The 27320-nt window shown below is 45.6% G+C and overlaps 1 protein-coding gene across 2 annotated transcripts in view; it reads right to left on the bottom strand.

The window, feature by feature from the left end:
• Window positions 1-1937: 1937 nt before the first annotated feature.
• FSIP1 (fibrous sheath interacting protein 1) overlaps window positions 1938-27320 on the bottom strand; it is an 85657-nt gene continuing 60274 nt past the window's right edge. For both annotated transcript variants that reach the window (XM_069728978.1, XM_069728983.1), the window contains exon 11: window positions 1938-3895. In XM_069728978.1, the coding sequence (XP_069585079.1) occupies window positions 3683-3895 (213 nt within the window). In that variant the 3' untranslated portion in view covers window positions 1938-3682. The remainder of the gene's footprint in view (window positions 3896-27320) is intronic.

The raw sequence follows: 27320 nt of genomic DNA, 5'->3' as shown, positions 1-27320 counted from the left end.
AGTGGGAAGAAGCCTGAGAGAAGTGCCAAAGATTAGTCTCTTCCCATACCTGGCTCTTTCAGGTTTCAGACAGTTCAGAAGGCAAAATACGACTGAAATATGACTGGGATTATATGCCAAACCAGAGATGCCCATCATTAGGCAGCTGTTTAACCCCTTAACTACCAGAGGTATTTTTGGGTTTGCATTTTCATTTTTTGCTTCCCTTTTTCCCAGAGCCATAACTTTTTTATTTTTCCGTCAATATGGCCATGTGAGGGCTTGTTTTTTGAGGGGCGAATTGTACTTTTGAATTACACTATTGGTTTTAATATGTCATGTACTGGAAAATGGGAAAAAAATTCCAAGTGCAGTGAAATTGCAAAAAAAAAGTGCAATCCCAGGTTTTTTTTAATACCATGTTCATTAAATGCTAAATGTGACCTGCCATTACCTTTCTCCAGGTAATTACGAGTTCATAGACACCAAACATGTCTACGTTCTGTTTTATTTAAGTGGTGAAAATATCCAAAGTTTGTTTAAAAAAAATAAAAATTGCGCCATTTTCCGATACTCGTAGCGTCTCCATTTTTAGTGATCTCGGGTTAGGTGAAGGCTTATTTTTTGTGCACTGAGGTGTCGTTTTTAATGATACCATTTTGGTGCAGATATGATCTTTTGATAACCCGTTATTGCATTTTAATGCAATGTTGCGGCGACCAAAAAAACGTAATTCTGGCGTTTTGACCATTTTTCTCGCTACGCAGTTTAGTAATCGGGTAAATTTTTTTATATTGATAGATCGGGCAATTCTGGACGTGGCGATACAAAATATGTGTATGCTTGATTTTTTTTATTGTTTTATTTTGAATGGGCCGAAAGGCGGGTGATTTGAACTTTTATTTATTTTTTTATATGTTTAAAAACTTTTTTTTTCTTTTTTACTTTTTGCATGCTTCGATAGTCTCCATGGGAGACTAGAAGCTGCAGTTGTCTGATCGGCTCTACTACATACAGGCAATGATCTGATCGCCTGTATGTAGCAGAAATGCACACTTGCTATGAGCACCGACCACTGGGCGACGCTCATAGCAATTTGGCAGTGACAACCATAGAGGTCTGCTGGAGACCCCTGATTGTCATGCCAACCCATCGGTGACCCGCAATAACGTGTCACCGATGGGCGGGATTTTCAGCACGCTTGCCGGAAGGACGAGTTAAATGCTGCTGTCAGAGATTGACAGCGGCACTTAACTAGTTAACATTCGCGGGTGGATCGCGATTCCACCCACCGCTGTTAGAGGCACATGTCAGCTGTTCAAAACAGCTGACATGTGCCAGAAAGATGTGGGCTCAACGCCGGAGCCCACATCAAAGGAAGGGAGTCCGACAACGGGGTACTATTACGCCCAATTTTGGAAAGGTTATGCCTGGTCAGCACATTGGTTGAAACATCAAATTCAGTATTCACTCATTCATGAGACTATGACTTCATAACTCAAGTATTCTACCTCCCTAATGTAACCTGCTTTTTTTTTTTAATTCAACCTCTGAATCATTGATAGTAACCAGTATTATACCACATAGCACTTTGTGGTTGACTAAGGAAAAGTAATAGAGACCACTTACAAAGTGTGGCGTTCTGCAAAAATTTTTTGAAGTAACCTCAAGAAGCGATGGTTGCACATGAGCAGCCTTCTTCAATCAATGATACTGTTGATTTAGGTCACTAGTTTCGAGGTCAATGGTGTTACTGGTGTTATGTTTTTTTCTTAACTTTCTTCCTAATTTTTAATATTCCTTACAATATTTTCAACCAAATTTAACATGGAGATGATTAGTTTAGTACAGATGAAAAAAAAATCTGTGCTCCCAGTGTGCTTATGTACTGCGACATGTAAGAGTGGTGTTAGGAAGTTTTTGTAAAAAAAAAATAAACAAAAAATCAGATAAAAATGTACGATTTCATAGTTTTATTGGTCAGGTCAGTAATGAAATGATATTTGTGTACGTGTCCTGACACTCATCCTTGTTAGCCAATAATGATGTACTAATACTAAAAATACCAGCACCATAGAGCGAAACCTGGTCTCATTAAATGTTCATTTTAGGATCAAGCATTAAAACTTTTATAATAGGATTATATGGCCACTCTCACATGGATTCTCAAAGTAAGTACACCAGCCTCATCTGGTCTGACACTTTGATAATGTATGACATTAATATTGTGACAGCTAGTGACAGATCCCTGTTAAGCAGTTTGGGAAGACTGTGAATGTGTTAGCCAAGCATTAGTAAGCTTTTTTATTTTCCCTTTGCCGGCTTTTTCCAGCCGTACTCCAGATGATTGAAAGGTCTCTCGCTAAGTGAGACACCTATCGATCACCTATAGCAGCGCTCTGAAGAGCTGGCCAGTGGTGGTGCCGGACTCATCTTGTCCGTGGATCTTTAAACTATTTCCCCTCTGAAACGCCAGAACGTTTCAGGAAAAAACATATTAGGCAACCGTGTTATGGGCAATGTGAATCAGATGATAGGTTCCTACTAAGTAAACCAAAAAACGGCATTAAGGAGTGGAAGAAATGTGTCATGTTGCATTTCTGTATCTCAACCACTATTTTAAAAAAAAGTTTCCGGAAGAAATATTACAATACGATCCGGTAGTTGGCGCTGTCTGGGTTAAAGCGCTAGTGGCTGTGCTCTACACTAACGTAATGGTGAGATTTCCCAATAGCAGATGGTCATGAGTGGCCATACCGATATTCCCAACACATGTGCGCTCAACTCGATTGTGTTATCAATGGGGACTGGGGGGGCTTAATCCGCTGCCAAACAACTCCAGATGTAGCTTAAGTCACTTGAAAACAAAGGATTGAGCAGGTTCAAATCCAACATGCCCGGTCCTTCTTTTCCCTGAGCCCCACAATCACTAGATGGTTGGCCAATTCCACCAGAAATCACTGCGCTCAGCTGATGTTCCTGATAAGTGTTTGGACACCATAAGTCTTTTTTTTATTCTTTTTATCCCGGCAGCCTGTGTCCCACATTCTTAGTTATCTCATTGCAACCTTGACAAAAATTCCTTAAATTCAGCATCCCAAGAATCCGTCCATGAGCCCATACTTCCTTCAGTAATCTTTGAGGCTCTGAAACTCTTCTTACCTTAATTAAATCATTTACCTGCTTTGATTAATTCCTTTTTCTTTTTATTTGGGCCTAGTGATAAGATGGTGGAACCGAGCAGCAAGTGTTCAGTTTCCCTACAGTGCCACCACAAGGGTAATGAAGTATTATAAATCACCCATTGAAATCAATGAGCTGTCCATGTAAAGCATAGACGTGCTGGATCCTCCAGAATGAGACGTTTGTAGTCAAAGCTGAGGGTTCAGAATGGTGGAAGTGGGTGTAGAGGGAGTCCCAACTAATAACTAGTACGCCCTAATAGTATATTCCAAAAATAGGCTTTCATAACCCATAGAAAAGTCTCAATTGTTCCGATTGGAATGGACTTGAGACTTTGCTAAAGAAGTTGCATAAGTTGACAGCATGGGCCTTTTAATGAACTGGTCTGTTACTAATTAGTAAGTTCACCTCTTTTATATAATGACGAGTCTGTCTCCTTCTCGTTTGTACATCACGTCCTTCAGTCCCAATACTCGTCATAGAGAAACACAGAGACATTGTGTGAAGAATAAGGCCCATGTTAATACTCTGAAATATGCTCAGATGACTCACTCGGCAGCGAGCTGCAACCAGTGCCTGATCTTAGAGCGCTGCTGCTGCTCCGTTGGATGTCTTCAAGTTGCTGGTCTATTTCCTTCAGACGAGTCTTCTGTTCTCGCAGCTCCTTTGTGTAACGTAAAACTTTCTCCCCCGGCGCAGTCTCCAGGTTCCCAAAGTTGAGCACTGAAACTTCCTGAAAAGGAGGTAAAGAGATGACAGTACAATGGAGGATGTGTAATGAGTCACTTCAGCATCTCACATACTTCCTGTAAGTGTGGGCTAGTATTCTCCAGATGTCTTCCTAGAAGAACAGCTGTGTATGGAAGTGAAGGCAGCCATGTTTATATAGAACATAACACATCTATAGAGACCCCTTAATTCCATTTAAAATATGCAAACTTGTCGTTATTACATGGCAGGCCAAGACAATGGCTTTCATATCTCCTACCAAGTATGGTGGTCTGCCATTAAAGGGCATAAGTTATGTCAGACCAACGTCTCTCGTCTATCTCTCCCGACTATCAACTTGGCCAAGTAGCCATGTCACTTCAATGTGGAGAAAGCCACTGCCAGGCACCCCTGAAAACAAAAAAGATGAGTCATTGACTTTTCATTGACCTGATCCCTGTTTCTGCCAACAACATCTATGCGGGGAGAGTTAGGACCCCCCCCCCCATATACACAAAATTGGTGGATTTGAGCGACCATCATCTAATATTAAACTATCTATACAGTAATTCAAGGGACAAGGAATAAAAAATATCATACTGGCACATTACCGATTAGTGTTACAGTGCCTACAAAAAATACTTAATTTGCGTACAAATATAAGCGGGCTTTGCTGCTCCGTTGGCGTGGCAGAGTGCTAGCTGAACTGTTACGCTGCCCAATTTTGAATGTTGAGGGCCTTCCTCTGCGTCTCATTGATAGTGCTCTCTGAATGAAGCATGTGTGGGTGCATGCGCACTGACACTGTTTGAGCCCGGCCGTACACAAGGTGTCAGTGCTAGTGCGCACAGTGTGAGCCGTCGCGTACTTCTCCTTGGTTCATCTCTAAAGCCCCTCATTCACTATACTTCTGGGTGTCTTAGATTAATGAGAGGCATGTGCAGAGAGGCTTGACTCAGACGGTGTCAGTGCACAGGCACACACGGGGGAAGGCCCTCAACATGCATAATGATGCACCAAGCTTTTGGCTTAACAGCGTGCAATAATTACCACCGCTCCATACAATGGATTCCCAACAAGGACATGGCAGGGATGGACAAAAACTAGGGTACCCCACTCTAGCGATCAGTGGGGGTACTAATAGACCCCCTCCGATCTAACATTTATTCTCTATACCTTAACCAGTGAATAATAAAAGATAAACTGTATAACATTCTCATATAGTAACCACCTTCAGGATCTTAGGTCATTGTTGTTGAATGAAAACAATTATGTGTGGAGACTGAGATTTTTCCAGTCCAGCCTGATAAAATTGGCAAAACAAATGAAAGCTACCCCCCACTGCCACTGCTGCTCTACCCCTATCCATTAGTGTTTCCCATCTCTTCCCTGTCTTCCCAGATTCCTAGCCTGCACTTCTGCTCCCCATCACTGCCCTCCTGCTGGTACATCTGCTGCTGCCTATAGTGTACATATACGAAAAATGCACCAAATACAATACAGACGAAAAGTTTGGACACACCTTCTCATTTAAAGATTTTTCTGTATTTTCATGACTATGAAAATTGTACATTCACACTGAAGGCATCAAAACTATGAATTAACACATGTGGAATTAGATACTTAACAAAAAAGTGTGAAACAACTGAAAATATGTCTTTTATTCTAGGTTCTTCAGAGTAGGCACCTTTTGCTTTGATGACTGCTGTGAACACTCTTGGCATTCTCTTGATAAGCTTCAAGAGGTAGTCACCGGGAATGGTCTTCCAACAATCTTGAAGGAGTTCCCAGAGATGCTTGGCACTTGTTGGCCCTTTTGCCTTCACTCAGCGGTCCAGCTCACCCCAAACCATCTCGATTGGGTTCAGGTCCGGTGACTGTGGAGGCCACATCGTCTGGCGTAGCACCCCTTCACTCTCCTTCTTGGTCAAATAGCCCTTACACAGCTTGGAGGTGTGTTTGGGGTCATTGTCCTGTTGAAAAATAGTGATGGTCCAACTAAACGCAAACCGGATGGAATAGCATGCCGCTGCAAGATGATGTGGTAGCCATGCTGGTTCAGTATGCCTTCAATTTTGAATAAATCCCCAACAGTGTCACCAGCAAAGCACCCCACACCATCACACCTCCTCCTACATGCTTCACGGTGGGAACCAGGCATGTAGAGTCCATCCGTTCACCTTTTCTGCGTTGCACAAAGACACGGTGGTTGGAACCAAATATCTCAAATTTGGACTCATCAGACCAAAGCACAGATTTCCACTGGTCTAATGTCCATTCCTTGTGTTCTTTAGCCCAAACAAGTCTCTTCTGCTTGTTGCCTGTCCTTAGCAGTGGTTTTCTAGCAGCTATTTTACCATGAAGGCCTGCTGCACAAAGTCTCCTCTTAACAGTTGTTGTAGAGATGTGTCTGCTGCTAGAACTCTGTGTGGCATTGACCTGGTCTGTAATCTGAGCTGCTGTTAACCTGCGATTTCTGAGGCTAGTGACTCGGATAAACTTATCCTCAGAAGCAGAGGTGACTCTTGGTCTTCATTTCCTGGGGCGGTCCACTTGTGAGCCAGTTTCTTTGTAGCACTTGATGGTTTTTGCCACTGCACTTGGGGACACTTTCAAAGTTTTCCCAATTTTTCAGACTGACTGACCTTCATTTCTTAAAGTAATGATGGCTACTCGTTTTTCTTTACTTAGCTGCTTTTTTCTTGCCATAATACAAATTCTAACAGTCTATTCAGTAGGACTATCAGCTGTGTATCCACCAGACTTCTGCACAACACAACTGATGGCCCCAACCTGATTTATAAGGCAAGAAATCCAACTTATCAAACCTGACAGGGCACACCTGTGAAGTGAAAATCATTCCCGGTGACTACCTCTTGAAGCTCATCAAGAGAATGCCAAGAGTGTGCAAAGCAGTCATCAAAGCAAAAGGTGGCTACTTTGAAGAATCTAGAATATAAGACATATTTTCAGTTGTTTCACACTTTTTTGTTAAGTATATAATTCCACATGTGTTAATACATAGCTTGATGCCTTCAGTGTGAATGTACAGTTTTCATAGTCATGAAAATACAGAAAAATCTTTAAATGAGAAGGTGTGTCCAAACTTTCGGTCTGTACTGTATGTTATTTTCAAACAATGTCCTGCCAACCAAAGATTCCTTAAGGGCCCTTCCACTCAATTCCAATTGCGTGAACAATAAAGTTCTAAAGTTCCCCTTAAGTGCAAAGAAGGTTCTCCAAATTTTTATTTCTATTGGTTATGATCTCTTATCTGCTGCTTGCCCTGACAATCATTGCAGGAGCTTCGTCAGCTCTAACAATCAGTACAGGAGATTCCCCAGCTCCGACAATCATTTCAAGAGCTTCACCAGCTCTGACCATCATTGCGGGAGCTTCACCAGCTCTGACCATCATTGCGGGAGCTTCACCAGCTCTGACAATCATTGTGGGAGCTTCACCAGCTCTGACCATCCTTGCAGGGGCTTCACCAGCTCTGACCATCATTGCGGGAGCTTTACCATCTCTGATCATCATTGCGGGAGCTTCACCAGCTCTGACCATCATTGCGGGAGCTTCACTAGCTCTGACCATCATTGCGGAAGCTTCCCCAGCTTTGACCATCATTGCGGGAGCTTCACCAGCTTTGACCATCATTGCGGGAGCTTCCCCAGCTCTGACCATCATTGCGGGAGCTTCACCAGCTCTGACAATCAGTGCAAGAGATTCACCAGACCTGACGATCATTTTAGGAGCTTCACCAGCTCTGACCATCATTCCAGGAGCTTCACTAGCTCTGACCATCATTCCAGGAGCTTCATCACAACAATTCTGACCATCATTACAGGAGCTTCACCAGCCCTGACCCTCTGGCTTAGTCTACAGTGACACTATTTCCGGTAGACCTTACGTCAGCTACATTCAGGAGGACATTGATTGCTTATTGAAACGTGACTTGCTTTTAGTATACAGTACTTCCAAGGAGAAGGTGGATGATGTATCAGACTGGCACATTTGTGTGGTCACACAACGGTGTGGGCTATTCTATACTGTTATTACTTTACTAGTCTCTGGTTCTGCTTCCATTACTGCATGGACTTTGCATCTGCAGGGTGACTCCTTTTGCTGCAATTTAAGGGACTGCACTATGTCCATCAATGAGGCTCCAACTGTCAATTAGCTGGTTCCCAAAAGCCGTCCATCCGACTCTAACTCACAATAATACATTTCTTAAAGAGTCTGTCTCGCCTTGCTTTCTCAAGAGCGCACAGCTCCGCTGCCTCCTGGGGGACAACGCACACTTGCTTGTTTAACAATTTAACTGACATCATTGTGTCACTGGTCCAATCTATGCATTCACGGCTGTTGCAAGCAAAGTCCTCAGCATCGCAGGAAGTTAGCTGGAATGGACACTAACAGCAAGCTTCAGAGCAGCATTTACAAACTCTATTGCAAACCGCTTGTAAGCGCTGCACAGGTTCAAACAACGCTTATCAGTCTGCTTATTTTGATTATTGCCTGGCATAGAAAAAGATGTCAGTGCTACAGTGAAGAATGGTAGATACAGGCAGAGTACTAGGTAAGGAACATGGGAATACAGGGTTTACATAAAGAAGGCAACTTTTATGAGATTCCTTTGTGGCAGTAAGTAGTTACCCAGTATTTCCTGGGAATGGAAAGGACCATTTTTAATGTGCAGCAGTTTTGCCATAAGGTTTTGTACACTTGCATAAATCACCTCATTCATCACGGGCTCTTGTTCATCACCTCATAGCTGCTCATGGATGGACCTATGGTTTTTATTTCCACTTTATAATTTCTTTACGTATGGGAAGAAAATAAATCAGAAATGACTGACTAATAGGTTCATATATATGAAATAATGCTGCCTGTACCATAAATTATGAGAATATTAGAAGTCACTAAGGGCCATGTAAAAGTAAGAGGCTAGGACGGGAGAGCATTTGGTGCTGGCCCCGCCCACCGGGTGCTAGCCCCACCCACCCTGGAGCTAACCCCGCCTACCCGTCACTAACCCTGCCCACCCCGATTACACCATTCATGTGCAGGGCAGGCAGCGTTCTGTGATGAACACTGCGTGCCGTGCACTTGGAGTTAAAGAGCCGGCAGCCGGCAGGTTGTGGCTGCCGCCCGGACATTGCGGACTCTGGGGACCTTCCCGTTGGCCGCATGAAAAGCCACCGAGGGCTGCATGCGGAGCGGAGGTTCCCTACCCCTGCCGTACATGAAGGGAGATATGTGTCACAAAGGTTACTTTCCTGTGTGATGTGAAAGCCATAAGTGTTTTCTCCAGCATGATATGTGCTGATAGCAATCTAGTCGCTATATGGGCCTGGTTTTCATGGTGGGTAGGTTAGAGATGGGCGGGACACCTACCCACAGATACCCACCATATCTCCACCTCCAGGGTGTGGCTGGAGAGAGTTCAATGTCCAGCTAGTTTTTATTCCTCTGTCAGTGTGTATGGAGGAAAGGAAGCCTCCTGACTGCTAGCTCCTGTGAGAGCTGCCATAGGTGTTGTCCCAGATGAACTGTGCAGGACTGTATATGAACTTATTTTCAGTTGAATCGGACAGGCTGTTTTCTGTTACCAGTTTGGGTGTTTGGTTTATGAAGCAATAAACCACCCAGAGACTTTAATCACACGTGTGCCTGTGTCTACCTCGAGGAGCAGCTAAGTGAGCCGACCTTCCACACTGGCAAAGGGGCATCTGAATGAAAAGTCATTTTGTAGCTGTGGCGCCCCAGGGTCCTGGTCATCACAGTAGCATTGCTTTCCTCACGGGGAGAGCGATGTTACATTTGGAGGCAAGAAGGGATAACTGTCACCAGGTAAACACAAGCATGCAACACATTCACACTCCAGGCCACCAGGGGGAGCTTTTGATCCTATTTACTAGGTAACACCCCCTATATGTATGGTAGTTTGTAGGGAAAGTTAGACAGTTTGTGCCAGGAAACAGACTGGAGCAGTCTGAGGCAGAAGAGGGTGTACGGAGCTAAGTAGCTGCAGTTCCTGGAAAGAGATTATACGAAAGCGGAATATATTGCAGTGAGCATGTAGGAGAGCGAAGCACAGGAGAGGAACATTAGTGGGAGACCAACCACGAGCAGGCTGCCTCCTTCTGAGGCGCAGAGACCGGTAGCCGGGACACCGAGGTTGTGAGGGCCTCTACGACTTACATCAGAGATCGGCAGTACAGCTGAACTCCAAGTTACCTGTCCGCCCTACACCCAGGAGGCACGGTGACAACCATAGAGCTCGGGGTGTGCTAGAGTCCCTATAAACAGACTCAAGTCACCAGTCATACGGGTTTTGTCCTATCTTATACAGGGGACAGAGAGAGAAAATCTGTGAGGACCTTATATGAAGCCATAGGCAGTAAGGGACTCCTAACTTGCCTCCAAGCCGGCCGGACCCTGCCTGCCCTGTGATCTGGTGCCCTGGACTGTGGATGCTGAAGACTTCAGTAAACAAGGTAAAGAGACTGCAAACCTGTGTCCTCATTCTTTATTGTGCCACTCACCATCTTCCATCTACACACCGGGAGCCCTGGGGATATACTTCACCTGTGGGAAGGTATACCATCTAGCTGCCATAACATCACCCCAGAGGACCCCTTAAAGCAGCGTCGGTTCCCACTGACCGAATACCACAGGTGGCGTCACGAACATAAACTTTATTCCTTAAAGACCTTTCCCTTTTACATGGGCGCCCAGGGCCACGGACCGGGTCGCCACCATGACATTCCCCTATGAACACCGGACCCGGTACTGAGTACCCCATGGCTCTGGCAGGACGACTCAGACAGCCTCCTAGTCCTACTCCCACCCCACCGCAATGCAGAATGTCTACAGCTAGATTCAGATCAGAGAAGAGACGGCAGTGTATTCCTCCACCATACTCGCGAATAATGCTATTCAGCTCCAGGGTAGGAAAGAAGACCTCCTCCCCCTCCTCTCGACGTCTCCCTTTACCTGAAGCCTGGACTTGTATCACATTCAGACAATTCTCCTGCAGAGCTCAATACCTCTATTCAGCAGCAAGCAGAAGCAATACGCACATTCTTATCCCCAGCTCTGGGCCTTGGCTTCTCTTTATAAGATTTTAGGATAATGGTCATTTCACTACTTGAGGGAATGGCCCACCACACCGATGGGTGATCTAGACGCTAACCCTAACACGATGGGACAACTATAGAAATAAATCCCGAGCACCTTTCACTAGCCCAAGCCTCATGTTCATGGGATTAAGATATTGACCTCCCTTTCTTAGGATAGATCTCAAATAGGTGGGAGACTTCCAAAGCTCAGCTTATATCTGGAGCTGACCGTCATTAGGAGCTTAGCTGCAGTACTAGTGATGAGCCCATATGCTGTGATAAGGTGTTATCTGAGCATGCTCGGGGGCTATCCGAGTGTCTTCGGCGCGCTCGAAACATATGTTCGAGTGCCAGCGGCAGTATGTCTTTCGACTGTTCGACAACCACAACACATGCACGGATTGCCTGTTTGTTAGGCAGGAGTCGGCAATGACGACTGCTCCAGAAAATTGTTATCACACCCATAGGGGCGTGATAATATGGAAAGAGAGCTGACTAGTCTGGGGAAACTAACGCTCCATAGACTAGTCAAAGCCCTAGTCAGCATAGGAAAAGGGGACAATATAAATGCTTTTCCTATACCTTGATTTCACTGTTACACACAGATGGCTAGGCAGGGAATTTGTTCATACATAGTTGAATACTGCTGGGTTGGAGGGCATGGGGGACCACACATGCGCCGGCCAGAAGTGCGTCATTCATCCTGCCCATCGGTGATACTGTCAAGTGATTGAGGAAGGCTGATGGGTTGTCATGTCAGCTAGGGCTCGGCTGCTGACGTACGTGCCTGTCATTGTGAATCTTCTGTGAACGCCGGCTTGTGGCTGCCGTTCATAGATTAAGATTTCTGCTTTACGTAGCAGTGCTTGTAGAACAAGAGATCGAGCAATTGCAGCTTCAAGTCTTCTAAGGGGACTATTGAAGACAGTTACAAAAATAAATAAAACACTAGTTCAAATAATCCCCCTGTTGCCCCATTAAAAATTAAACAATAAAAAATACACATATTTGACATCATCGAGCTCAGAAATATTCGAGCTATCAAAATATAAAAGCAATTAATCTGATTGGTAAACAGCATAGCAAGAGAAAAAATCAAGAGGCAAGAATTACAATTTTTTTTTTCACATTTCCAAAACCTAAATAAAAGACAAACTATATATGTTTGGTATCTGTGTACTTGTACTGAACTGGAGAATCATATTGCCAGGTCAGTTTTACATATAATGAACATGGTAGATAAAAAAAAAAAAAACAATTTGTGGAGTTGTACATTTATTGCAATTTCAACGCACTTGGAATTTTTTACCATTTTCCAGTACACTATATGGTAAAATGAATGGTGTTAATCAAAAGTACAACTCATCGTACAAAAAAACATGCTCTCATATGGTTATATGGCCATAAAAATACAAAAGTTCTCTTGGAAGAAGGGGAAAAATTAAAAAACATAAAATTGTCGGGTAGTGAATATAGGAGGCTATTTGGTGAGTCATACTGTATATAGGAGGCTATGTGGGGCTCATGCTGTATATAGGGGGCTATGTGGGGCTCAAGCTGTAGATAGTGAGGCTATGTGGGAGCTCACACTATATAGGAGGTTTTGTGGGGGCTCATACTGAATATAGGATGTTATGTGGGGGCTCATAATGTATATAGGAGGCTATGTGAGGGCTTATACTGTATACAGGGAGCTACGTTGGGGCTCAAATTGTATATAGGAGATTATGTGAGGGTTCATACTGTATATAAGGAGCTGTGTGTGGGCTTTTATGCTATATAGAGGGCTGTGTGTGGGCTCACAGTATATAGATGCCTCTCCATTATTAGGCCGTGGGCTTGATGTCACCAGTCAATACAAAGGTGACATCAACCCCACTTGCCACCACCACAGGGCAAGTGGGAAGAGCTGGGCAAAGCAACAAAATTGGCGCATCTAATAGATGTGCTTTTTCTGGGAAGCTGCGGGCTGCTATTTTTAGCCCCCTTACCAGCCTGAGAATACCAGCCCCAAGCTGTGTGCTTTAGTTTGGCTGGTTGTCAAAAACAGGGGGGGGAGGACAACACGCCGCTTTTTTAAATCATTTATTCAAATCATTAAAAAAAAAAATGGGGTGAAGACCCCTCTATTATTGATAACTTATCTTGCTAACGCTGACAGCTGAGGGTTGCAGCCCGCAGTTGTCAGTTTTGCCTGGCTGGTTATCAAAGGGGAACCTACTTTTTTGTTTATTATTTATTTAGAGTGCAGGCACAGGCTTATGGATAATCCTATCAGTCGCCGCTTGCTCTTGCGGTTATTAGCAGCAGCCGCTTGCTCTTTCGGTTATTAGCGGCAGCTGGTGTAGGTTGATGAAAGTAGTAGTCCCATCAGCAGACTGCTGTGACCGGAGGTAAACTTTTTACCTCCAGTCACAGCTGCGGGCTCACGCGGTCACCTGACAGCGTGGGAACCACAGCTCTCTGACTTGTGGTATTAATCTTACCGCCGATCAGAGCTGCTGGTATTTCTTGCACTGTCATGCAGATGTGTGGGGTGCCGTATCCGAACAGTAAAATGGTCTTCCTGGTGAAGTCCCTGTTTGGGGTCAGTGCGCGAACAGTTGGTGTTCAGCACGGACCCTGAATATTACTGTTCGGGTTTGCCCATCTCTGCTCATGATAACTAAATGGGAACCCCGGTGAAGACCTCGCCGTTACCCCAGAGATAGACACGTATAATAGATTGTGCTCCAAATCCATAAAGCTGCCAGTGTTTTAACAGCATACATAACCATGATACCTGATCCTCACTAATACTGCAAATATAATGAAAAGCACCCAACAGTCTGTTCTTCATTATCCCGCGTGTAAATGATAGGCGCCAATATTAAAAAAAATGTGTCGCTATATCAAATACACAAATTATGTGCACCGCATGCTAGAACTTACCACAGAAGGGCAAATCCAAGCTTCTTCCGTTTATACATAAAATATGGCAGAGTGACTTGTACCAAGCTGCTTTTACCCTTCTCCATCACTGTTTCCGACAGTCTCGTACAGTTCAACTGAAGCGGCGGTGCACATAACTATCCACCGCACACTTCACGTTCTGGTGAGCGAGGGGAATCTCTGTGGTCAGACTCCCAGCCAATCCATTAATATTGTATATTAACTATTATTACTAATAATATTATATTATCCTTTGGTTGCCAAAATGAATGGCAGATCATAGCACCGGCTTGGAGGATCTTCCACATGGAGGTCCGTTCATTATATCTGGACTTTAATTTTCATGCTCTATTTAGATCGGTGAAGGTCCGATTCCAGGGACACGCCCACTGATCAGCTGATTGAAAAGGTCGCTCAGGACGTGGCACAGCGCCGTGCTATGTATAATGGCAGTAAAAGGTACTGCAAGCTCAGTTGTATTTGCTTGTGTGAGAGAACGCTTGTAATCCCATTCAAACGCACGGCATAATGTATGTACATGTGTCGCAACCCCTTCTGATAGGTGCCAGCAGTTGGGCCTCCATCTTCTAGAATTTAACCCCTTCCCAACATGTGATGCACATGTAGGTCACATGTCAGGGCAGGCGTCTGAAGCTGGATCAGCATCTGCGCCAGCTGTATATAGGACAGGTGCTGGCTGTTTCATACAGCTGACGCCGGCCTCAAAGTGCTAGCTACATTCGCTGCTGTTGAATTGCTTGAATGCTGCCATCAATCTGACGGTGGCAACACGGTGGTGTTCAATTGCGCACATGGCCTATAAACCCCTGTGAATCAATCAAGTGCTATGACGGGTGGTAGCCTGCTGAAGTGCCATGTTACCGCCACCTTTTATACTCACATGGGACCCACTCACAAGCTTGGATTCATAGGACATCCACATGTCGCTACAGTATGTATGCTGCAGTAGTGAAGAATTGCAGTATATAGTACAAACATTTGATTGCAGCTTTAAGTATCTAATGGGGACTTAAAAATAAAATAAAATATGAATAAAAAAAATGTAAAAAAGTGTATATAAAAATATAATTTTGTTTTTTCCCCTCGATTTAAAAAAAAAAAAAATATGGTATCGTTGTGTCCATAAAAGTCAGATCTACAAAATAATAAAATGTAACCCTACCATGTCATTCATAACATCTGGTCAGGCGACAAACAAGCCCTCCTATGGTTAAAGAGTTTTAATCTTTATTTCATAAATGAATATCACACATGAAAATAATAAACTTTGTAAAATATCTGAGAAATCTGCTCCTTTCTCCTCCCAGGAATGGCCATTCATTCTCACAATTCTGGGGTAAAATCTGTATTCAGTGAAGACAGATTGTTACATCACTGACATAGGAGATGACGGTTGGTGCTCATGAGACTCTTTGTAGAGGGGAGGAGTTATCAGCAGAGCTCCTCCTCCACATAGAAGCTTATCAGCACCAACCGTCATCTCCTATCTCAGTAATGGGACAGTCTGTCTTCACTGAATACAGATTTTATCCCAGAATTGAGAATTTTGAATGATCAGTCCTATCCAAAAAAAGGAAAGAAGCAGATTTTCATATGTATTATTTGATATATGAAATAAAGAGTAGCCATTATTTTATTTTTTTAAGTCAGTGGAAAAATACAAATAAAAATGCATGTTTTTTTGGAAAAAGGGGAAAACACCAAAAAAAGTGTCTTCATAGGGGTTAAAATGTTCCGATCCTTTTGATTAGGGTAATAAAGACACAATGAGCTGGAATACGAGGCGGAGATAATATACATGTGCAGCGCTCTCCGCTCAGCATAATAAGCTGCTTCCGATGAGCATTTTATTTAAAGCTGTAAACTGCGCTGACCGTCCGAACCGCAGAGACATAAATCAGCTCTGCTATGCGGAAAAATCTCGCATTACACACTGTGCAGCGAGGGTTAATTGCATGTTTTTGTCATTTTTTCTGAAACACTTGTATTTGCCACAAAATGTCACCCATAAGACTTACATTATGGCTTTAAATATAACTTGGAGGGCCAGAGCCTGGCGTGTGTACTTCCTGCAGGGAGAATTACCTATAATTTCTGTGCGAGTCAATTAGCCCCGGCGTCTGCCAGGGAGACATCTGTACGTCATGCAGGACGAGGTCTGGATCTGTGCGACTCCTGTCTGACGTATGACTCCACAGAGAAACTATGTGCGGGTATGATATCTAGCGCTTCCACGACAATCTGCTTGTATGTATCGTGAGTGACGAAATTATAACGTCCATAGACCTCTGAAAAAAATTCTCCTAGGAATCCATATCTGGCTACAACTATAATATAGAATCAAATAATAATAATGTACAAAAACATTACAAATGATAAATACTACTTACTACAACATTATGCATATTAAAAAATAATTACAAATAAAAATTATATATAATACATGCTAATACTACTACTACTAATATTCTCCAACAATAAATGCTAAAGAAGCGTCAGCCATAGCGGAGCATCTGGAGCAGCGTCAGCCATAGAGGAGCGTCAGGAGCAGCGTCAGCCATAGAGGAGTGTCAGGAGAGGAGCACCAGGAGCAGCGTCAGCCATAGAGGAGCATCAGGAGCAGCGTCAGTCACAGAGGAGCACCTGGAGCAGCGTCAGCCATAGAGGAGCACCAGGAGCAGCGTCAGCCATAGAGGAGCACCAGGAGCAGCGTCAGTCACAGAGGAGCACCTGGAGCAGCGTCAGCCATAGAGGAGCACCAGGAGCAGCGTCAGCCATAGAGGAGCACCAGGAGCAGCGTCAGTCATAGAGGAGCACCAGGAGCAGCGTCAGTCATAGAGGAGCACCAGGAGCAGCGTCAGTCATAGAGGAGCACCAGGAGCAGCGTCAGTCATAGAGGAGCACCAGGAGCAGCGTCAGTCATAGAGGAGCACCAGGAGCAGCGTCAGCCATAGAGGAGCACCAGGAGCAGCATCAGCCATAGAGGAGCGCCAGGAGCAGCATCAGCCATAGAGGAGCACCAGGAGCAGCATCAGCCGTAGAGGAGCGACAGGAGCAGCGTCAGCCATAGAGGAGCGCCAGGAGCAGCGTCAGTCATAGAGGAGCACCAGGAGCGGAGCAGAGTCAGTCATAGAGGAGCGTCAGGAGCAGTGTCAGCCATAGAGGAGCACCTGGAGCAGTGTCAGCCATAGAGGAGCACCAGGAGCAGCATCAGCCATAGAGGAGCGCCAGGAGCAGCATCAGCCATAGAGGAGCGACAGGAGCAGCGTCAGCCATAGAGGAGCGCCAGGAGCAGCGTCAGTCATAGAGGAGCACCAGGAGCAGAGTCAGTCATAGAGGAGCGTCAGGAGCAGTGTCAGCCATAGAGGAGCACCTGGAGCAGCATCAGCCATAGAGGAGCGACAGGAGCAGCATCAGCCATAGAGGAGCGACAGGAGCAGCGTCAGCCATAGAGGAGCGCCAGGAGCAGCGTCAGTCATAGAGGAGCACCAGGAGCAGAGTCAGTCATAGAGGAGCGTCAGGAGCAGTGTCAGCCATAGAGGAGCACCTGGAGCAGCGTCAGCCATAGATGAGCGCCTGGAGCAGCGTCAGCCATAGAGGAGACCCTGGAGCAGTGTCAGCCATAGAGGAGCACCAGGAGCAGCGTCAGCCATAGAGGAGCAGCGTCAGTCATAGAGGCCTGCCTGCAGCATTAGCAGCGTCAGTAATAGAGGCGAGACTGGAGCAGCATTAGGCATTGAGGCACGCCTGGAGAAGTGTCAGTCACCGCTCGGTACATAGTGAGTTGTGGCTATTACCATTACTCCCCGACGCTGCTCTGTTCTCTGCATTTTGGCTTCAGCTAACAGTGCACAGCATCTCTATAGTTAATGAAAGCTCTACCTTGGCACTGACTCTGAGCTCACTAATTGGGTGCATACAAGAAAAAAAAGAGATATGTATATACTAGTACCTAGTGCTAGTATACCTTAGGCCGGAGTCACACTAGCGAGGAATACGGACGAGTGCTACGCTCCAGAGTTCACCGGCAGCTTCTCATTCATTCATCAGTGTTTTACAGCCGGGCCGCCGGTCGCATTAGCACCGCTCCCTGTTGTAAACTGTATATCCCCCAGATATGGATTACGGCATGGGACTGAACGCTGCACAGGTATGGGTATATTGCTGGTTTATTATTTTATTTTTATTACAGAAGATCGAGGGTGTCGCATGGATTAGGAGTATAATAAAGTTGGGAAACTGTGTAGTGTTTTATTTCATTAAAATATTTTATTCTGGCTGTGTCTTTATTTACCCTGTAACAACTATAGGATTAGTAATAGATATATTTTATATATATATATATATATATATATATATATATATATATATATATATACTAGATGGTAGCCCAATTCTAACGCATCCGGTATTCTAGAATATGAATGTAGTTTATTTATGAAGATTTTAGAATAATACATTGAATACACAGAATTCGGCCGGCCGCGACCAATTAGCGAAGCGTGGTTCAAATCCTGCGCCTGTCGCTGATTGTTCGCGGCCGGCCACGTAGTATATAGCACGTCCACATAGTATATAGCACAGCCATGGAGTATATAGTACAGCCCACGGAGTATATAGCACAGCCCACAGAGTATATAGCACAGCCCACAGAGTATATAGCACAGCCCACAGAGTATATAGCACAGCCCACAGAGTATATAGCACTGCCCACAGAGTATATAGCACAGCCCACAGAGAAGAACATGTTTTTGGTCACCTGTGATGTCGAGTCATTATATACCTCGATTCGACACCAGGATGGCCTAGACGCAACTACTTTCTTCCTTGGTAGTAGTGGGTTGGACCACGATTTGTGTAGTTTTTTGGTTAAGGCTTTAGATTTTGTTCTGACACACAATTTTTTTATGTTTCGAGATTCTTTTTTCCTTCAGTTACAAGGCACAGCGATGGGGGCGTACTGTGCGCCCTCTTACGCAAATTTGTTTTTGGGTTTATGGGAGAGGGAAATTTTTCAGACCAACTCACATCCGTTAAGCCATAAAGTGGTCTCATGGTGGAGATACATCGATGATGTGCTAATGATATGGCAGGGCACACAGGAGGAACTAGGTATATTCATCAATGTATTGAACACCAATGTCAGAAACATCAAGCTGACATACAAGTGTGAGAGACGAAAAATAGATTTCTTGGATATCTCTATTATGGTAGGAAATGATGGTACTGTTTATACAGACTTATTCCGTAAGGAAACGTCTGTTAATTCCCTTCTACATTCGTCTTCACAGCACCCCTACCATTTAATTAAAAACATCCCTACTGGCCAGTTCCTACGTGCCAGAAGAATTTGTTCTAGTAATGAATTATTTGAAAAACAAGCCCAGGACTTGTGTGTACGGTTCAAAGATCGCGGGTACGGGAAGAAGACTATTTGTCGCTCCTACCAAAGGGCACATTGTAGTCAAAGGATCACCTTATTGCAGAAACATAAGAAGGACAAAAACCTTGATCAGGTACGTTGCATGTTGGATTTCCACTCCAGGAGCGAAGACGTAAGGAGGGCTATCAACAAGTATTGGTCGGTCCTTATGACCGATAGGGTCTTGGCTAAGTGTATGGGACCACGTCCCCTTATCACCTTTAGGCGTTCTCCTAGTTTAAAGGATCAGTTGATGCATAGTTACCATAAGGGTCCGGACCAAAAATTTATTTTTGGTGCTCAGGGCCCTAAATGGGGATGCACCAGCTGCGGCAAGTGCTTAGCTTGTTCCAACATTGATACAGCCTCTGATTTTTCTAATTCAAAGGGCAACAAGAGCTACCAAATCACCCATACCATTACATGTACGACCAGAGCTGTGATCTATCATGCTACCTGTCCGTGCGGTCTCATTTATGTTGGGATGACGACACGTGAATTTCGCAGGAGGGTACGTGAACACGTTCTTGATATTGAGGGGGCACGGACGGCGGAGGACCCTTTAAGACTAAAACCCATCCCAAGACACTTTAGGGCCCTACATGGGTGCGACCCGAGTGGGTTGCGGATCAAGGGTATTGATCGGGTTTTTATTGGGCAGAGAGGGGGAAATTGGAAGAGGATGTTGGCCCAGAGGGAGGCTAGATGGATTTACAAACTGGATACCATCATGCCCCTGGGTCTTAACGATCATAATAGTTATGCTCCCTTCCTACCGGTATAATCTGGTTTGGTTTGTTTTGGTGTGTATATCTAGATTTATATAGGTTGTTATTATTAGGGAAGCAATCTTTGGACTATGGTTTTTAGCTGGTTTTATCAATTTTTAATTGTTATTTATATTATTCTTGTCTTTTTGTAGGACCTTGGTGTTGATTTATGTGTCAATTGGAGAACTGGAACGGAGTATTTTCGGCGTTGGATGTATCCCCGCTATATATTGGATTTTCTGCCTATATATCGTTTTTTAATTGTTGATGTTTAGGGTTACTTATATATATATGTTGTGGTGTGTCTGTGCCCATGTACTTACTATGCAACCCTTATTAAACTTTTGTATTTTTTCACTTTTTGCACCCTATTTATGGATACCGCTAATCTGTATCGGTGTTCTCGTCTTTTTTATACATACACATATAGTAAATAATTGGTATTTTATCTTAGTGTTAGCACATGATCTATTGTCTTAATATTGGGGCTTTATTTGCTCCTTGTTGTATTATTGTTCTAATTTGTTTTCTTTGCAGTTTTTTGTCTTTTGCACACCTTATTCACCTACGCACTTTTTGCACTTTTTGACTCCAGTAATACTACTGTGAGCCAATTTCTTAAAGATTTTTGGTTGCGATCACTTTTTCTATGATCTATCTTAACCATTCGGCGCATGCGCGGGTGTGTTTTTAGATGGTTTTGTGTTTCTATCTTGGCGTAGTGGTGTCTATGGCAACGTGCCTTCATACACCGGAAGTTACGTCGGCGGTACACAACGCTTCTCCGTAATGAAGCAGGCGACATGCCTGACCTGTGCACCGGAAATGGTCGCCGGTCTGTGCGCGCTGGAAGGTGCGGCGCACTCAATATGCGCGCCGATGATATGTATCTGGTGACCATGGTTACGTGTGTCGCACCGGATATGATGTCGGCTGTGTCTGTGTGTGGTGTATAGCCGCGATATGGAAGGTGCATTTTCTGTGCACCGGAAATGGTCACCGGTCTGTGCGCGCTGGGAGGTGCGGTGCACTCAATATGCGCGCCGATGATATGTATCTAGTGACCATGGTTACGTGTGTCGCACCGGATATGATGTCGGCTGTGTCTGTGTGTGGCTTATAGCCGCGATATGGAAGGTAGGCATTGTTTTGGGCCAGTGGATCCTAATTACCGGATAAGGTGTTGTTACTGTTGCCACGGCGTTTTGTTTCTGACGCATGCGCTGTACCTTGTTCTCCTGCTGTCCATCGGTCAGCTGCTTTTGTGTTGGCTGCATTAAAGGTTCCTTTGCGCATGTGTGCACACAGGAGTATGTCATTTTGCAATTAATTCTAGCACCATTTCTATTGGTCCTTAGGGACATATATACCTTCTCTGGCTAGTACCCAACCACCCCTGGACGAAGCATTTCATTGCGAAACGCGCGTCGGGTGTGGTGGGTCTCCAGGAGCGCTCCATAGGTAATTATTATATCATATACACTTTGTATTCACTTTATACTGTGTTTTCTTTTACCTATTTTCCTCTGCATGTATGTACATGGTCACTTGGCACATATGTCATGTATTAGGATTTAGTTATTATTATACTCGGAGTGTGCTTCCTGGACAGCCCACCTTCTTTTCCTGTGCTGTGGATTTTATCTATCACTGTTTACTTTTTAAGAAATTTTCAATAAAGTTTTTATTTGATATTGTGTGAAGGATGATTTTCTTGGTGTTTTATAGTTGTTTATTCCCTTCATGGTGCATATATATAGGATACATATAGGTGTTTTATATACTAGATGGTAGCCCAATTCTAACGCATCGGGTATTCTAGAATATGAATGTAGTTTATTTATGAAGATTTTAGAATAATACATTGAATACACAGGATTCGGCCGGCCGCGACCAATTAGCGAAGCGTGGTTCAAATCCTGCGCCTGTCGCTGATTGTTCGCGGCCGGCCACGTAGTATATAGCACGTCCACATAGTATATAGCACAGCCACGGAGTATATAGCACAGCCCACGGAGTATATAGCACAGCCCACAGAGTATATAGCACAACCCACAGAGTATATAGCACAGCCCACAGAGTATATAGCACAGCCCACAGAGTATATAGCACAGCCCACAGAGTATATAGCACAGCCCACAGAATATATAGCACAGCCCACAGAGTATATAGCACAGCCCGCGTAGTATATTGCACAGCCCGCGTAGTATATTGCACAGCCCGCGTAGTATATTGCACAGCCCGCGTAGTATATTGCACAGCCCGTGTAGTATATTGCACAGCCCGCGTAGTATATTGCACAGCCCGCGTAGTATATTGCACAGCCTGCGCAGTACCACGCATGCAGTATATAACACAGGCCACATAATGTATAACACAAGCCACGTAGTGTATAACACAGGCTACGTAGGGTATAGCAGAGCCCACGCAGTATATTGCACAGCCCGCGCAGTATATTGCACAGCCCGCTGTAAGACTCATGCTGGTGTGGTAGATGGAGGCAGGTATATCTCGCCCGGGTGTTTGTCCTATGTGAATTAGGCCACTCAGTATCTTCAGGGTGCTAATGGGTTAATGATTGCAGGAATAAAAGATGACCAGCTGGGTGTTTCCAGTGTCTGCCTGGGGCACACAGATTGCCTGCCTATGTGAGACAAACGTGAGTGAAGAGCTCTGCTCAAGATCTGTGTGATGTTAGCTGGGTGGGAGAAGCCCCCCCAGTTGTTGAGATAGCAACGTATTTGTTTAGTTAGTGCCGGACAGGCTAGGATTTATTTTTATGTTTTGTTTTTGTGTTGCTTTCACGTTAATAAACCTGACCTGAGGTCAGCCTGCTCAGAAACCTGCTGTACGCCTCAGATTCAATGCACAAACCACGTGTCCTTTGACCCCAGCAAAGGCGATCCCAGAGTGTTTTGTCACATTGTGGTGGAGAACGCGGGCATACCGTGGCACAGGCGACAGCATGGAAGACGTGGTGAAAGCCTTAGTACAGTCCACTGCCGTACAGCAGCAGGCCACTGCCGCACAGCACGAAGCTAATCGCTTGATGGCCGCACAGCTGAAGGAGTTACTGGACATGACGGTTGCAGACCGCCAACTTCTCCAACAGGTGGCGCAGCGCCTGGTGAGCATGCCTGACGCTGACCCGGAAGCAGAGTCCAGAAGGATCCATGTGAGTCGATACTGGCAAAAGCTGACTGCAGAAGATGACGTCGAGGCATACCTGACAACGTTTGAGCGGACGGCGTTGAGAGAGAAGTGGCCGAAGGCACGATGGGCCGACTTGATTGCCCCGTTTCTCTCCGGCGAGGCCCAAAAAGCTTACCATGATTTGGACCCGGAGGTCGCTCAGGACTTTGAGAAACTGAAAGCTGAGATCCTGGCCCGGCTGGGTGTGACGACGGCTGTCCGGGCACAGAGGGTACATCAGTGGACATACCAGCAAGATAAACCGGCGCGGTCTCAGATGTTCGACCTGATCTACTTAACAAAGAAATGGCTGCAACCTGAGGTACTGACAATACCCGAAATAATCCAGCGGGTTGTCCTGGACAAGTACCTGAGAGTACTACCCCCAGCGCTGAAAAGGTGGGTAAGCCAAGGAAATCCCACGACAGCGGATCAACTTGTGGAGTTGGTCGAGCGTTATTCCGTGGCAGAAGGACTTCCCGACGACACCGCCAACCCCCGGTCTGTGCCTCCTCCTCGTGGAACCGGTAAGACTGTTCCAGGGACCACGGGTGAAGGAAAATCGCTTAAAATTGTGGGGGAGGAGTCCGGGACTGCTCGCACTCCGAGACCAAGAGTATTGGACGGTGGTCTCAGTAGGGGACCTGTTAGGTGTTTCCGCTGCCATGAGAAGGGTCATGTTTCTGCGAACTGTCCTGTTACCGCTGAACCCGTGCAGTGCGACGTTATAGACTCTAGAAAACGCATGTCTTTGGTTACACAGCTAGTGAGTGTGAATGCGGGTCAAAATGATACAGTGAAACACCTGTGTGAATTATCTGTTGATGGGAAAAATGTTGTGGCATTACTAGACTCTGGAAGTGTGGTGACTCTGGTGAAAGCTAGTCTGGTGGCACTTCCGTCTGGTCCGTCTGACAAGTTTTCTGTGACGTGTGTGCATGGTGACACCCGCTCGTACTTAACAACGGTCATATGGATTTCTACTCCCTATGGGTCAGTGCAGCACAAAGTGGGACTCGTTCCCGCATTGTTACAGGATGTAATCCTGGGCAGGGATTTTCCCTATTTCTGGCAGTTGTGGGAGAATCAGTTGCTCCTTCACGGTAGCTGTACCTGTGAATCTTCTCCCATGCCATCTGGAGGTCCCGAGTCCCTAGAGGAGACCCCACAGGAAGATGTTGCTGGGGAGGTTAGTGAATCTAACCTTCAGTACCCCTTCTCCGTCATGGCGGGGGAAACAGAGGAAACTGAGGAACCTCAGCGAGAGGCGGAGGCAGACAGCCATCCGGCACCCTGCCTGCCAGATTTGGGAGTCCAGGTGGATGACTTCCACAGCGAGCAAATGAAAGATCCTACCCTGACTCCGGCTAGGAAAAATGTAAAAATGATAGATGGGGTACCCGTAGAACCTGACACTAGGCTAGCGTACCCATATATGGTTCTTGAAAATGATTTGCTCTACCAGGTAGAAAAAAAAGGGGAAGACACAGTGCAACGGTTAGTGGTACCCAAACCTTATCGGCGGAAGGTACTGGATTTGGCCCACGGACATATAATGGGGGGACATCTGGGGGTACAGAAAACCACAGAAAGGATATTGCATTGTTTTGTGTGGCCTGGAATACATTGTGATGTGCGTAACTATTGTGAGTCCTGTCCAGAGTGCCAAATCGCGGCCCCTAAATCTCAGTTCCGTAGCCCTTTGGTACCCCTTCCTATCATCGGGGTCCCTTTTGAGAGAATTGGGATGGATTTGGTTGGGCCCTTTCCCCGATCCGCACGTGGGCACCAACATATCCTCGTCATCGTGGACTATGCCACTCGTTACCCGGAAGCCGTCCCTTTGCGTAACACAGCTACCAAGACGATCGCCAAGGAATTGGTACAAGTGTTTAGTCGGGTGGGAATTCCAAAACAGATACTCACCGACCAGGGGACTCCCTTTATGTCGAGGGTAATGAAGGAGCTCTGCAGGCTCTTACAAATAGACCCGTTGCGTACGTCTGTCTATCACCCTCAAACAGATGGCCTGGTTGAGCGCTTCAACAAAACCTTAAAACAGATGCTCCGGAAGGCGATAGACAAAGATGGGAAGAACTGGGATTACTTGTTACCCTATTTGCTGTTTGCCATTAGGGAAGTTCCCCAGTCTTCCACAGGGTTTTCGCCTTTCGAACTGTTGTACGCCCGTCGTCCCCGGGGACTGCTGGACGTCGCAAAAGAAACCTGGGAAGGTCAAGTCACTCCCTTTAAAACGGTGATCGACCATGTAACACAAATGCAGGATCGTATTGCCGCTGTCATGCCCATTGTTAGGGACCATATGTTACAGGCCCAGGGAGCCCAGAGGCAAAGTTATGATAGAGGCGCTAAGGTCCGTACATTTGCACCCGGCGATAGGGTGTTGGTCCTAATCCCTACGGTGGATAGTAAATTCCTGGCGAAATGGCAGGGCCCATTTGAGGTCCGAGAAAGAGTTGGTGAAGTGAACTATAAAGTGTACCAGCCGGGTAAGAGAAAACCGGAACAGATTTATCATGTGAATCTGATAAAATCCTGGAAAGACCGCTCTGCCCTAACGGCGGATCTGCCCCGTCCGGTTTGTTCACCTACTGTACCAGAGGTGCAGGTTGCTGAGACTCTCTCAGAACGACAAAAATCTGAGGTTAAGCAATTTTTGTTACAGAACCGACAGTTTTTCTCCGAAAAACCTGGCCGGACTAAGTTTGTGAAACATGAGATTGTCACAGAGCCTGGCGTCACTGTTCATGTGAAGCCCTACCGGATTCCGGAAGCCCGCCGTGAAGCCGTCTCCCGGGAAGTGATGGCAATGTTGGACTTAGGAGTCATTGAGGAGTCACACAGCGCCTGGTCCAGTCCAATTGTGTTGATACCTAAACCGGATGGCTCCATCCGGTTTTGTAATGACTTTAGGAAACTGAATGCAGTTTCTAAATTTGATGCGTACCCTATGCCCCGGGTCGATGAATTGATCGACCGGCTTGGTAAAGCCCGATACATTACGACCCTGGATTTAACAAAGGGGTACTGGCAGATTCCTCTGGCTGAGGCGGCCAGAGAGAAGACGGCATTTGCTACACCGGAAGGTCTGTTCCAGTATGTCTATATGCCGTTTGGACTTCACGGAGCTCCCGCAACGTTCCAGAGATTGATGGATCGAGTCTTGAGGCCTCACAGACAGTACGCTTCTGCCTACCTGGATGACATCGTAATTTACAGCATGGACTGGGAAACTCATCTCCAGAAGGTACAAGCGGTGATTGATGACCTGCGAGATGCAGGTTTAACGGCAAACCCCAAGAAATGCCACATCGGGCTTGAAGAAGCCCGATACTTGGGCTACGTGATTGGCCGAGGAGTGGTTAAACCCCAGATCGACAAAATACAGGCAATTCAGGGCTGGCCACAACCAGTGAACAAGAAACAAGTGCAGGCTTTCCTGGGGATTGCCGGCTATTATCGCCTGTTCATACCCAATTTTGCAGCCATGGCTACTCCCTTGACGGATCTTACCAAGGGGAAGGGTTCCGTCATGGTAAAATGGACCTCAGCTGCTGAAGAGGCCTTCCACAGCCTGAAACGGGCTTTGTGCTCTCAGCCCGTACTAGTGACTCCTGATTTCAGCAGCGAGTTTGTGGTACAAACTGATGCCTCTGATACTGGTGTCGGAGCTGTACTTTCCCAGGTGAGGGACGGAGTCGAACACCCGGTCCTCTATCTCAGTCGGAAACTGAATGTACATGAGCAGAGGTATGCGTTGGTTGAAAAAGAGTGCCTAGCCATTAAATGGGCTCTCGACTCCCTCAAGTATTACCTGGCTGGTAGGAAGTTTAGGCTGGTCACAGACCATGCCCCTCTCAAGTGGATGCACCTCCACGAGGACCGTAATAGTCGGGTAACCCAGTGGTTCCTTGCCCTGCAGGCTTACTGTTTTACGGTGGAGCACCGACCTGGGGTGCAGATGGGGAA

Source organism: Ranitomeya imitator, chromosome 1 (genome assembly GCF_032444005.1).
Source record: "Ranitomeya imitator isolate aRanImi1 chromosome 1, aRanImi1.pri, whole genome shotgun sequence".
Lineage (NCBI taxonomy): Eukaryota > Metazoa > Chordata > Amphibia > Anura > Dendrobatidae > Ranitomeya > Ranitomeya imitator.
Note: the sequence above shows the minus strand (reverse complement) of the source record. Positions and strands in the feature narration are given on the sequence as shown.